The following is an 11,953-nucleotide window of genomic DNA, read 5'->3' on the forward strand; positions in this document are numbered from 1 at the left end:
GGCCTCAAGCATGGAACCTGGAGCTGGAGGGGAGGTCCCGTCAGGAATCCATCCGCCCAAGGTACTTCTACATGTCGACGGCTCTGGGGATGTATCCGGCGCCTCGCTTTGGCCGCCCAGCAGTGCGTGCCGGGCCAATTGCGTCCCCGGATGAGACCCAACTCGCCCATCTCCGGGCCCCCAGACCCCTCGGCGGCCGCATGTTTCTGTTGTCAATCCATTGCAGTGGTCTCAGCTACGTAATGTCTTTATCTGACCGCTTGCACTGGTTGCACGAGGTCTGACCCTCGGATAGGAAACAAAAATAAACTACTAAAAAGGAAGTAAAAGAGAAACCGCTGCCTGGCCAAACATGGTTCTAGGTTCGATAAGCTAGCTCCTTAGGAGGCGGCGGTGGCTTCCCGGCGCCCAACGAGGACGTGGGTGATGCAGTCTGGTCCGGTCTTGATCGTCTCCAGATCCCACGCCCTAGGCGAGGTAGTGTTGAGCTCTTGTCGGCCCGTTGTTGGAGGGGGCAACAGCTAGCAGCGATGGTCGACTCAACAAGGCGGGGGAATGCGCAGTAATTGCCAAGATGCTTCCCGCGTCTCAAGAGGGGGGCCTCACTGATTCACCCAGAGGAAAAAGCCACCCCGTACACCGACAATGCGGATGGCTTCGTCTTCGTCTTCCTCGTGCGCATATGCACCAGGGTCGGGGGACTTGGGGGTCGGCCGTCCAGCAGCTTGGTGACATGATGTCAGGGCCCAGCAAGCCACATGTGACCTAAAACCCCTTGGTGTTCGTGGGGGGAAGGGCCAGTACCTGGCTTCTCTGCCGGCCGGGTACCTTGGGCTCGTGAAGAGCTCTTCCAGGTTTGCCGGTTGGTGATCTGATCTGGCGTTTTGCCTATATGAGCTATAGTTGCCGTCCCGGGCTCGGCGCTACTATCTGCCGAGCTCCCAAGCTTCAGGTGGCTTCTGATTGGTCAGCTAGCTTACCCTGCAGCTCCCGCTGACGCGCGCCAAATGGGCAACGTATGCTTTTTGGGAGCTGTCTCAGGAGGACTCGCGAAATCGAGGTATCTTGAAAGTTGCGAGCTTGCAACAACCAACCTCGACCACGATTTTCCCCGGCACCCGGCCACCAATTTCCATCTCTAACAGCTTTGGGTCTGCTCGGTCAATGAGCGATCCCCCTTTCTAAAGCTGTCATCATGAAGCCGTCCGCGATTGCTACGGCGCTCCTGAGCTTCGTCTCTACTGCCCTCGCGAGCGCAACCACCGAGACCTCCAAGGTCATCCTCCCCGCCGACTTTAAGCCTCCCCAGGTCTTCAAGAACGCCAACCTGGTGCATGTCATCTCGCTCGAGAAGAACTATGTCAAGGAGCAGATCAACGTCCTCATCGAGAACGTCGCATCCGAGCCCCAGACCGACTACTATGTGCCATTCACTGCCGACCAGCTGTCCCGTGTAGGTGGCTTCGAGGTCAAGGATCGCAAGGACGCAAGCGCTGGACCGTTTGTGGCCGAGGTTGTCGAATACGATGCCCTCAGGTATTTATATGTGGCTAACCCTGACATGTGCCACCATGATGCTGATCCCATCGTTCCAGTAATGTCCAGTACTACCGTATCCAATTGCCCACTCCCCTCAAGGCCGGGGCTCAGCAGACCCTCGGCATCACTTTCTACTACCTGAAGGCTTATGCTCCTCTTCCCGCCTCTATTCCCCAGGACGAGAGCCAGTTCCTCACATACGACTTTTCCGTCTACGCCCCGTCGTCCTATCCCACGCTCAAGCAGAAGACCGAGATCAAGGCTATTTCGTCCTCGATCCCCGATTATACCAAGCTCCCTGGAAGCGGCAATGTCAAGGAGTTCCCCACCAAGCAGGGTAACAAGCTGACATACGGCCCCTTCGACGAGAAGCCTGCTGGTGCCGTCTCCCCAGCTCAGGTTCGATTCGAGTTCACCAAGCCCGTCACCCACGTTGCCGAGCTCAACCGTGACATCGAGGTCAGCCACTGGGGCGGCAACATTGCCTTTGAGGAGAAGTACGATCTGTACCACCGAGGTGCCAACCTCTCGACCCTCTTCAACCGAGTCAAGTGGGCGCAGTCGCAGTTTTACAACCCCACCACCCATGCTCTCAAGGAGCTCCGAGTTCCTCTCCAGATTGGAAGCGTCGATGCCTACTTTGTCGACGTCATTGGCAATGTCTCGACCTCTCGCTTCCGTAGTAACAAGCGAGAGTCTCTTCTCGAGCTGAAGCCCCGATACCCCCTGTTCGGTGGTTGGAAGTACCCCTTCACCATTGGATGGAACTCTGATGCTGCCAACTTTTTGCGCCGAACTGCCACTGGAGGCTACGTTCTCAAGGTCCCCTTCTTGGAGGGCCCTAAGCAGGTCGAGGGCATCGAGTATGAGCACATCAACGTCAAGGTCCTCCTCCCCGAGGGCGCCGAGTAAGTCCAAATAAAATTGCACTGGGTCTCGACATGTCTAACAATGAAGCAGGAATGTCAAGTTCTACACCAACGTTCCCGAGTCGGCCATTACCTCGACCTCGATCGACCTCACCCGAACCTACCTTGACACCATTGGCCGAACGACCGTGACCATCAAGGCGAGAAACCTTGTGGATGAGTTCCGGGACCGACAGCTCATCATCTCGTATGATGCGCCTCTTGTGAGCGCTCTGCGAAAGCCCGCTGTCATCTTTGTCAGCGTGCTGGCAGTTTACATCACGACCTGGGCGCTTGGCAAGGTGCAGACGGGATTCAAGCCCAGGAAATAAGATATATAGAAGGAGGGAAACATTGTCTTTTTTGAGCGCTCTTCACACTTGCATGAACAGCGGGAGCTGCTCCTGGGCAACGATGTAAAAAATGTAACATAGAAAGGGATTATAGTTTTCTATTGAAATGGATTTCAGCCGTGAATGGGTCTGGTGTACTAGGCGCATGTCATCTGACAGCTGCCACAAAGTTGTCGATTGTGTGACGGGCCTCAACCCAATGGTGTTGGTGTCAGGGCTGACAAACCATTGTATAGCTAAGAAGAAGAGTGCAAGGAACAGGGTTGAACCAGGTAATGGCGAGGAAATATGCATTATTTGCAGTTACGCATCTGGGTATGCCTAGATACCTGCTGAGTTGGGTTGAAGTGGAGGCCTTGGACAGAGGCAAGTGTGGATGGAGGCAGTGCCGCTGTCAGATGATGCTTCAAACTGGCCCCGACATGAACAAAGTAAAACCGTTGACTCGCTTCATCCGAGGTTTCAAACCCAACAAAGCCACAATAAGGCATCTACTAGCCCAACTGGGGCTGACCGAGCCCAAGGTCGTGGGAAGTTGGTTGAGCCCGCATCCTTGGAGCCCAAGTGGTCAAAGACTCGGCGTCCGTCAGAACAACCAGCTAGGTCTAGGGTGGTTGAGAGTCAAGGCTCGCATCTGCAGGGCATTCTGCTGGTTCCATATTGGCGGCTACTTCCAGTGACGTTACCTGCAGCGACCGCCTGCGGCCTAAGCAAAGTAAAGTACCGATATTTGTTCAGCCGCCCGTCAGCCAAGGCCGTGTTTGATGGTGTGTACCGTACTCTAGGTGGAGTGGGTGGGCGAGGCACGCTCCGATGGTCATCCCCGTCAAGGACCCCTCCCCTTGCTTGCGTGGTGGTGGGCATGGGTTTAAACCAAAGAAACCGGGCAAGACGCCAGCGTCAGTCATGGATGGAAAGCTAACTCACTCGTATAAGATGATGAAGGGGTCCCCTCCCATAGCCTTTTCCTTTGTATCTTTTCAATCAACCTGACGAACACTTTAAGCATAAACTTGCGCTACGAGCCTCATCTCTTCAAGTCAGTCTACTCAGTCGCTTCCTCTCGACTTACACGATTCGATCTCTGAGCCACCAAACCTACCTATCAGAACTACCTTTACCAGCATCACTACTTCAAGTCAGCCAAAATGTGCTTCCGCACTGAGCCCAGGACCAAGTACTACTATCACGAGGAGATCATCCCCGCCCGGCGTCACCACGGCCATCACCACCACCATCACCACCACTCCCGCTCTCCTAGGGCCAGTTACACCAGTGTCACCCGCCGGTCCTACAGCCACAGCCCCAGGGCTAGCTATCGCACCAGCGGCCCCGTCGCCTACGAGACTCGCTACGTCTGAGCACTTTCTGAGCCAGCAATGTCAAGATCTCTCTCTCTCGATGACGTTGTGCTGAATAGACTGGTGATGATCTATACTTGGCGGTTGAAATTTAGCGGCATTGGCGGCTTCTTTGACGTGTAACGCGAGACGCGACATGTATAATATGATATTGAACGGATCAAGTGGACGAATGGGACGGCGGTCATTTTGTTAAGCTGGGCGTTTTTGTTATCGTGGAGTAGGGCAGGGCAAGCAACATGACGAAATGGGTTAGAAGCGTTACGGGCACATAACACGAAAGAAACAAACACATAAAGATTTGTTTGTTCCATTTCTTGAGCCTCACTCACACCAGCCTTTGCTTCAGGTTCCGGGAGCCACGGACCTTGGTCACTTCCATGACATGGTTGAGCTTGACTGGTGGTATCCAAAAAAGAAGCTGTTGACGTAGCTGTCGCCTCCGGCGGGGGTGGAGGGTCCCACACAAGGTCGCAGGGCTGGATCTGTGAGGGCGTGTGCATGACATCACCCTGCATTCCATCGCCATCATCATCGCCGAGGACCCTCCAAGAAAAGAAAGAAGAGAACCTAACTTGGGTGATGTTGGTGTAAGTGCATGTGTGTGTGTACTGTACCTTGTTAGTTGAGCACGGGTCTAGCCATCTTGTCTGCCGGAAGCAGGGAAGACGGCATCGTAAACGTCAGTTCTTGAGGGTCTTGGAAGGGTCCCCGTGGTTGTTTAAAGTCTGCATACCCCTGTTTGCAGCCTTCAAGGAGCTTCTTACATTGTAACCTCTTGATGCGGACGACGACTACGATTTACAAAGTATTTTCCCACCCGAAGCGACCCTGCAGCAAGATCCTTCCGTCTCGCATTTCATACGGTGTAAGCAATTGCCTCCAGGTGTCTGTGAGCTCATGACTGCTCTGCCCGTCATTTCGTGCTGCGGGTGGAATCATGAGTCTTGGCTTGCAGGTCCTTCTTTGGAAGTGAAGCTGACCACGACAAAGAAAGCGCATCCCATCCAAACTTCTCCTTCCAAATAGTTTAGTAAAAGCGATCTTATCGAGGTTGTCGTCGCCAAAATGTGAGTTCACCTTTTGTAACCCTCGTCCAAGTCTCGACATCGCCCTTGAGCCATTCCCGGATATACCGGGCAACATCAACCACAATGTCGTCACGCTTCAGCTTCGATATATCCGCCTCACCTCGCCTTGGCTCGTACATCATGGAAGTACCGGCTGACATGGCCATGTCCCACAGGAACCGCGCACTCTCGATCCGCTCCAACAAATCGAAGGGGGGCTCCGCCTCCGCCTCTAATAAGCGGGGCTTCTCCTTCAGCTCGCTCCGTGGCCAGGTCCAGCCTGAGTTGTCGCGCAAGCTCTTCAAGCTTATCAAGTCTGAAAACAACCTCATCAACGCCCACGAGACGGCTGGACGCGAGCGCATTTCTATCGCGACGCAGCTGTCGGAATGGGGGGAGCATACGTGCGATGATGGCATCAGTGACATTTCGGACAAGGTCGGAGTTGTCCTGAGTGAGATGGGCGAGCAGGAAGATGCGTACGCTCACTCGCTGGATGATTCTCGTGCCATGCTTAAGGCCATCCGAAACACCGAGAAGAGCGTGCAGCCCAGTCGCGAACACAAGGACAAGATTGCCGATGAGATTCAGCGGCTGAAGCTGAAGGAGCCTGGAAGTGCAAAGCTACCTGTACTCGAACAAGAGTTGGTTCGCGCCGAGGCTGAGAACTTGGTTGCAGAAGCCCAGTTGACAAACATTGTATGTTGTCACTTACACCGAGCTACTCATGATTTGCTAACATAGTCTACAGACCCGACAAAAGCTCAAGGAGGCTTACGCTGCCGAGTTTACCGCGACTATCGAGAGAGCCGAGAAGCAGATTATCTTGGCCAAGCATGGTCGCCGTCTGCTAGAGCTTCTTGATGATTCGCCCGTGGTGCCAGGCGATACTCGGCCAGCTTACGAGCATTCCGCCCAGGCTCGCCAGATCCTTAACGACTGCGAAGATGACCTCCGAGACTGGCGTCCCGAAGCCGAGTCTTTCTCTACACCTGCCCAGAGTCGAACACCGAGCATCACAGAGAAGGGCAAGGAGCCAATGGTGGCTGATGATACTCCCTCTCCTGTGCAGTCCGAGGCGACTCCTGCGGCCCCGACAGGAACCAAGTCTTCCGTATATGCCGAAGTTGCTGGTTGAGATGACGATTGCTGGAGTAATTGATACCTGAGCTGGGTCTCATGTGTCTGAGCCGGGCTGTACTTGATGGTTGTTTGTTTGGCTTGAGCAAGCACTGGAGAGGATCGTTGGCTGCGTGACAGTTTACCTCACTACCTACATGTTTTAGTTCCACTTGACCTGCGTTTTATTTGTCTTGATTACTGAGGATGGTTTTCGAGCTTGCTGCTGTACTATTATATCCCACACGCCCACCTGTTTATTATGTCAGCTGAATAAGAATGGTTATCTTTGGTCTGATCTCGCAATGGCTCCAAATGCCGAGGTGTAGTTGAAAACGTGACGACGGGCTATCGGGACTGGATAGGTAGGTACATGTAGCGCAAGGATTAGAGCGGAGCGAAGACGGACGGCGCGCAACCTTGGCCAAGGCCCGAGGCTGAGCAGTTTGAGATTCTTGGGCCGCTGACCACCAATCGATATGAGGTGATCGTTGGCGTGGGTCAGGAGCGCAGCTTCTTGGAGCGTTGAGGGGCTTTTCCCCCAAGAAATGGTGTGGATGGATGGAGTCGAGCGTCGTCGTGTTGGACAAATGAGACAGGCATCTTCCGGTTACGGAACGAGCAGGAATTTTTCATGAGAGACCTTGATGGCGTGAGAGGACGAGGGAGAGGCGAGATTTGGTCCAGTGTTTACAGCTTCAGGTAGTTGTAAGTCAAGCAAGATATCAAAACATCACTTGATATCAACCCAGACTTGGGTGTAGAACTCCAAGTTTGCTTAGGCTCATCGGACAAATCCTCTCAACTTCGGGCTGTCGGCTGGCTGTGTGGATCTCAAGATGAAAAAGACAGGAACCATTTTGGCACAGCCGAGATGGGTCCTGTTAAGTCCAGACAGAGTTAGCTTCCGGTCAGCAAGTTCCGTCGTCCGATGGGCTTTGAACGCAATTCTGATCTTCCCGCTTGCCTGTGCATTCCCGCCCCCTTTTTTTCCATTTTCCCGTCTAGACACCCTGTAGCCAGCCAGCAACCCAAACAGTGAAAAACGACCTCGGTCAAACTTGAAGCTCGACAGCCGACGACCGCGGGAGCAGCCAGAAGAGGCACAAGCTTGGAACTCAATTGCCGTGTTCTGAGTAGGACCAGGTGTATTTTTATCACACCCCCTTTCCTCATATCTCTCTTCCCTTCTTTTCTCTTTTTTTTTTCTCCCCTTCTTTCCGGGCCTGCTCCACTTGAGGCGGTCCGCTTGCTGCCCCGTTTGATGCTCCGGCCACAAGGCTCCCGAATACTGCTATCATCGCGGCTACCCGCCGGCCGCTCACCGCAGCACCACCCTCTATCCTCCGCAGCGCCGCTGCCACTGTTGCTACTGTCGCAGGGGCCACAACGGGGGCCACCCGCACTGCCGCTACCGGCATCGCTGTCTCTGTCGCCATCGCTGTCCAGAGGGCCAGGCCGGGCCAATCATATGTCGCACCTGGCCACACGTCGCCCTGGAGCCAGGCCCAGCCTGACCCAGCAGAATACCCCGCCCCCTCCATCCACCACCTCTTCCTCTTCTTCGACTCTTGAAACTTCTTCTCGTCGAACTGCCCAGCTCGCTCGACACTTTACTTCTTCTCCATCAAGCGTTTCCGCACCAAAGCAGAACAAGATGGCTTCTCCTTACACCGTCCGCAAGGTTGCGGCTCCCAACACCCTCGAGCACCGCGTCTACATCGAGCAGGATGGCCAGCCCATCTCTCCCTTCCACGATATCCCCCTCTACGCCAACCAGGAGCAGACCATCCTGAACATGGTTGTTGAGATTCCTCGATGGACCAATGCCAAGCTCGAGGTATGTTCCGTCAATTGCTCCTCTACGCCCTCTTGTTGCGCTGTTCGAGCTACCTTGGTAGCTGTCGTGTGCCTGCAAAAAATTACCCCTACCCCTCGCTTGGGCATCACCGTCTCTCCAAACCGACCCCATGCTGACAATCTACCCACCAGATCTCCAAGGAGGAGCTCCTCAACCCCATCAAGCAGGACATCAAGAAGGGCAAGCTTCGATACGTCCGAAACTGCTTCCCCCACAAGGGTTACCTCTGGAACTACGGTGCCTTCCCCCAGGTAAGATATTCCAAGTCTGATACGACTCCAATCCAGACCGCTCACACCCATGAATAGACCTGGGAGGACCCCAACTCCATCCACCCCGAGACCAAGGCCAAGGGTGACAACGATCCTCTCGATGTCTGCGAGATCGGCGAGCTCGTCGGCTACACTGGCCAGGTCAAGCAGGTCAAGGTCCTCGGTGTCATGGCCCTTCTCGACGAGGAGGAGACTGACTGGAAGGTCATTGTCATTGACATCAACGACCCTCTTGCTGCCAAGCTGAACGACGTTGAGGACGTCGAGCGACACCTGCCCGGTCTCCTCCGTGCCACCAACGAGTGGTTCCGTATCTACAAGATCCCCGATGGCAAGCCCGAGAACCAGTTTGCCTTCACTGGCGAGTGCAAGAACAAGAGGTGAGCCGGTCCCTGATGTATCTGTCGGCATCAGTTTCTAACAAATGTCCAGCTACGCTCTTGATGTTGTCCGCGAGTGCGCCGAGGCCTGGGACCGCCTCATCACTGGCAAGACTGCCCCCGGTGGCGTCTCTACGTGAGTAACCTCAATATGTTGCTGCCATACTTGTACTGACCATCATCCAGCACCAACGTCACTGTCCAGCAGTCTCCTTCCCGTGTTTCTCCTGACCAGCTGCCTCCTCTGCCCCCCAACGAGGAGCTTCCCGCCGAGAAGATTGACAGCTCCATTGACAAGTGGTTCTTCATCAGCGGTGCCTCCGCTTAAGCGTAAAAAGGCGTTCTCATGTAAAAAATACAAATCTATCCGACGCATAAGATTTGAAAAAGTGAAGCATGACAGAAGAATACAAAAAAAATGATCAATTGCCGTTATACTGTACAAGACTTGTGATGTCGTCCCATTGGCTCCGTAACATGGACAGGAGTCCTCGCTTCCTCAAAACGCCGTTGATGCATAATTGGTGGTACAATGTAGTTGGTATTTAATCGGTCAAATCGGCCGTCTTCTGCAGCTGACGAGAGTGACGGTCTACCTCCTCGACCAATCCCTTGATGTTGATCTTTTGACAGTTGAAGTCGAGCTCCTTGCCATCCTCTGCGCTGGATTAGCCATTGATCGCCCTTGAGCAATCTATATGAATGACGCACTGAACTTGACACGCAGAGAACTGGGCTCTTTCGAGTCTCGGGGCAGGATAGTCGTGGTGATGGTTGTGCCGTTCGCTCGGGCAGTCGGAGGCATAAACGTCAGGAATAGGCGAGCGGGCTTTGCGCAAGCCGAGAACGGGTTGAACTTGGCCGTGACCTCGGTCATGAATTTGGTAATCATCTCGACGACGTGGGGACGCAGCGTGCGTGCAATTGGCGGGACTTGAGGGGATCGAACGTCACTTAAAGAGGTTGCTCAACTGACTGCTTCGTGATGCTGAAATTTCGGTGTTGAGAAAGTGGCCCCGGTAGATGCATATCGCCTTGGTGGGGCCGACTCGACAACTGCAACGTCATGATCCTGGGGGGACCACGTTTCGATATGAAACTGAATTAACAACTTTTGCCCACCACAGACGTTTACTTTTCCCCGCTAGCGAATCTGTTCCTTTCAAAAGCTCAACATGTCATTCGAGGGTCTGCAGGAGCGCCTAACGGCTCTGCAGGAGACCACCACCCAGCTCAAGGAGCTCATCGACCGGCTTGCAACCCTCAAGTTTCAGCCTGGCTCCGTGCCCCTGGCCACCGACGAGGAGAACAGCGTCAGCGGGGAGCTCAGCACCGAGATCACAGGTACTCTGCGGGACGGAGAGGAGGAGTATGAGCTCCTACATGAAGAGGCGGAGTTTGTTCGCGCGGCGGAGCATGATAGGGCAAGGTTGAGGGAAGGGGTGGAAAAGATTGGAAAGGAGCTTGCGAGGTATGGTTCATGATGGCTGGGAGTCTTGGATATCGCTGACTGACAATCTATAGTTGCCGCTTATCCTTTCGAAAGGCACGACTATCCGCAAAGCAGAGCCTCTTGCAGGCGCAAAGGCTTGAGCGCGAGCTCATGGTTACTTCGTTCTCGCAACCCACTTCAGAAGCCGGCTCCCTGCACCCAGACGACGAAAAGCCCTCGGCCGCCGTCCGCCATGCGCGCCAACACCACGCGGTCCAACAGCACCAGTCGTCTAGTCTCTCAGGGGAGGACCGGGAGGCGGTCGGGGCGAGCGCCAATGTGACCAACGCCCTGCGGCGCACGCACGACATTATTCAGGCGGAGCTGGCGCGCAGCGAGTTTGCGCACCAGACACTTACCGAGTCTTCGGCGGCGCTTAAGGAGCTCAACGAATCGTACAGCTCGCTGGATACGATGCTGGCCAACTCGCGGAGTCTGCTAGGGACGCTGGTGCAGTCACAAAAGTCCGACACCTGGTACCTGCAGACGGCCGTTTACATGCTCCTCACGACGTTTTGCTGGCTGTTCTTCCGGAGGATATTATACGGGCCGCTGTGGTGGCTCGTGTGGCTGCCCCTCCGAGTATTGTTCGGGGTGGGAACCACGGCCGGCGGCACGGTGATGCGCGCGGGGTCCGGCGGCGCCAAAGTGGAAGAGGTTGGAGATGTAAGTCAGGGGGTCCCCGTGGAAGGTCTGCCCGCGGAGGATCTACCTACTGTCCAAGTGGGCACTGAGAAGGAGGCGGAGGTGCTGGAGGAGGTGGATAAGATCCTGAATGTTATCGAGGAAGCGAATGAGCAGGACAATATCACAGAAGAGGGGGATGCTGACAGTGCCCGGAATACCAAGAAGAGAATGTGGGAAGAGCCCGAGGTTGTAGACCAACAACGGTCTAGAGACGAGCTCTAGGTTTAATAATAATACTCGCCTTTTGCCAATACAATCAAAGACCTTTTGAATGGTTTATCAGTCATTCACTCATACCCGGGAGCCCGCAACAGTATAATGGCTCTTTGGCTACTGCAGAGAACGACTCAACTCACATCAAGTCTAGCATTCTTATCAGCGAAGCTATCCTGGTATAATATTTCGTATTTGAGCAACATCTCTGGTCAGTTGTCCAACTCATGCCGTGAGATGACACGATGACGATACTCCTGGAGCTGTTGCCTGCTGGCCCCGTTCACAGGGCGTCCAAGGCTGAGGGAATCCTTCTGCATGGAACATTGGATTGGATACGAAAACAACTGTAGCGTGATTATGGCTGAATGCCTTGGCATGAAGGAGTGATGCGCAGCCGCACATCAAGGATAGGACTCCACTGGGCATACTGGTTCATTGCTCTTTAAAGGAGATGTCCTAGGCGACGTTTTGCGTATTAAACATTTTTTTTTTCTATTCAACGCCCCCCTGACCTCTTTTGGAGTGATATACCATCGACATCCAAATTTCTATAAAGATTGAAAACTCCACCTTATGACCCTTTACTCCTTTTGAACCACTCTGGGCGAAACGACTCGAATCATACCCCTGTCGCCATCATGTGTTTTTGCCTTCCCGCCGGACCAGACGAGAAATCGTCCACTGGCCCCAAGAAG

General features: G+C 54.3%; 6 protein-coding genes across 6 annotated transcripts; 5 read left to right on the top strand and 1 right to left on the bottom strand.

Moving 5' to 3' along the window:
- Positions 1-1,195: 1,195 nt before the first annotated feature.
- Positions 1,196-2,779, top strand: NCS54_00101000 (Dolichyl-diphosphooligosaccharide--protein glycosyltransferase subunit 1; the record flags this gene model as incomplete). Its single annotated transcript, XM_053146645.1, has 3 exons — positions 1,196-1,536; positions 1,596-2,447; positions 2,500-2,779. The coding sequence occupies 3 exons, from the start codon at positions 1,196-1,198 to the stop codon at positions 2,777-2,779; spliced, it is 1,473 nt and encodes a 490-aa protein (XP_053002620.1).
- A 1,169-nt stretch (positions 2,780-3,948) lies between these two features.
- On the top strand, positions 3,949-4,161 carry NCS54_00101100 (Hypothetical protein; the record flags this gene model as incomplete). Its single annotated transcript, XM_053146646.1, has 1 exon — positions 3,949-4,161. One exon carries the CDS (start codon positions 3,949-3,951, stop codon positions 4,159-4,161), a length of 213 nt encoding a protein of 70 aa, XP_053002621.1.
- A 1,154-nt stretch (positions 4,162-5,315) lies between these two features.
- On the top strand, positions 5,316-6,369 carry NCS54_00101200 (Hypothetical protein; the record flags this gene model as incomplete). Its single annotated transcript, XM_053146647.1, has 2 exons — positions 5,316-5,930; positions 5,983-6,369. 2 exons carry the CDS (start codon positions 5,316-5,318, stop codon positions 6,367-6,369), a joined length of 1,002 nt encoding a protein of 333 aa, XP_053002622.1.
- A 1,134-nt stretch (positions 6,370-7,503) lies between these two features.
- Positions 7,504-9,191, top strand: NCS54_00101300 (Inorganic diphosphatase; the record flags this gene model as incomplete). Its single annotated transcript, XM_053146648.1, has 5 exons — positions 7,504-8,190; positions 8,343-8,462; positions 8,520-8,863; positions 8,916-8,999; positions 9,050-9,191. Exons 1-5 carry the CDS (start codon positions 7,615-7,617, stop codon positions 9,189-9,191), a joined length of 1,266 nt encoding a protein of 421 aa, XP_053002623.1. The 5' UTR covers positions 7,504-7,614.
- A 217-nt stretch (positions 9,192-9,408) lies between these two features.
- NCS54_00101400 (Hypothetical protein) lies at positions 9,409-9,809 on the bottom strand (the record flags this gene model as incomplete). Its single annotated transcript, XM_053146649.1, has 2 exons — positions 9,575-9,809; positions 9,409-9,521 (listed from the first exon to the last, which is right to left on the bottom strand). Exons 1-2 carry the CDS (start codon positions 9,753-9,755, stop codon positions 9,409-9,411), a joined length of 294 nt encoding a protein of 97 aa, XP_053002624.1. The 5' UTR covers positions 9,756-9,809.
- Positions 9,810-10,038: 229 nt separating this feature from the next.
- On the top strand, positions 10,039-11,264 carry NCS54_00101500 (Hypothetical protein; the record flags this gene model as incomplete). Its single annotated transcript, XM_053146650.1, has 2 exons — positions 10,039-10,334; positions 10,388-11,264. The coding sequence occupies 2 exons, from the start codon at positions 10,039-10,041 to the stop codon at positions 11,262-11,264; spliced, it is 1,173 nt and encodes a 390-aa protein (XP_053002625.1).
- Positions 11,265-11,953: the final 689 nt, after the last annotated feature.

Source organism: Fusarium falciforme, chromosome 1, assembly GCF_026873545.1.
Source record: "Fusarium falciforme chromosome 1, complete sequence".
NCBI classification, from domain to species: Eukaryota; Fungi; Ascomycota; class Sordariomycetes; order Hypocreales; family Nectriaceae; genus Fusarium; species Fusarium falciforme.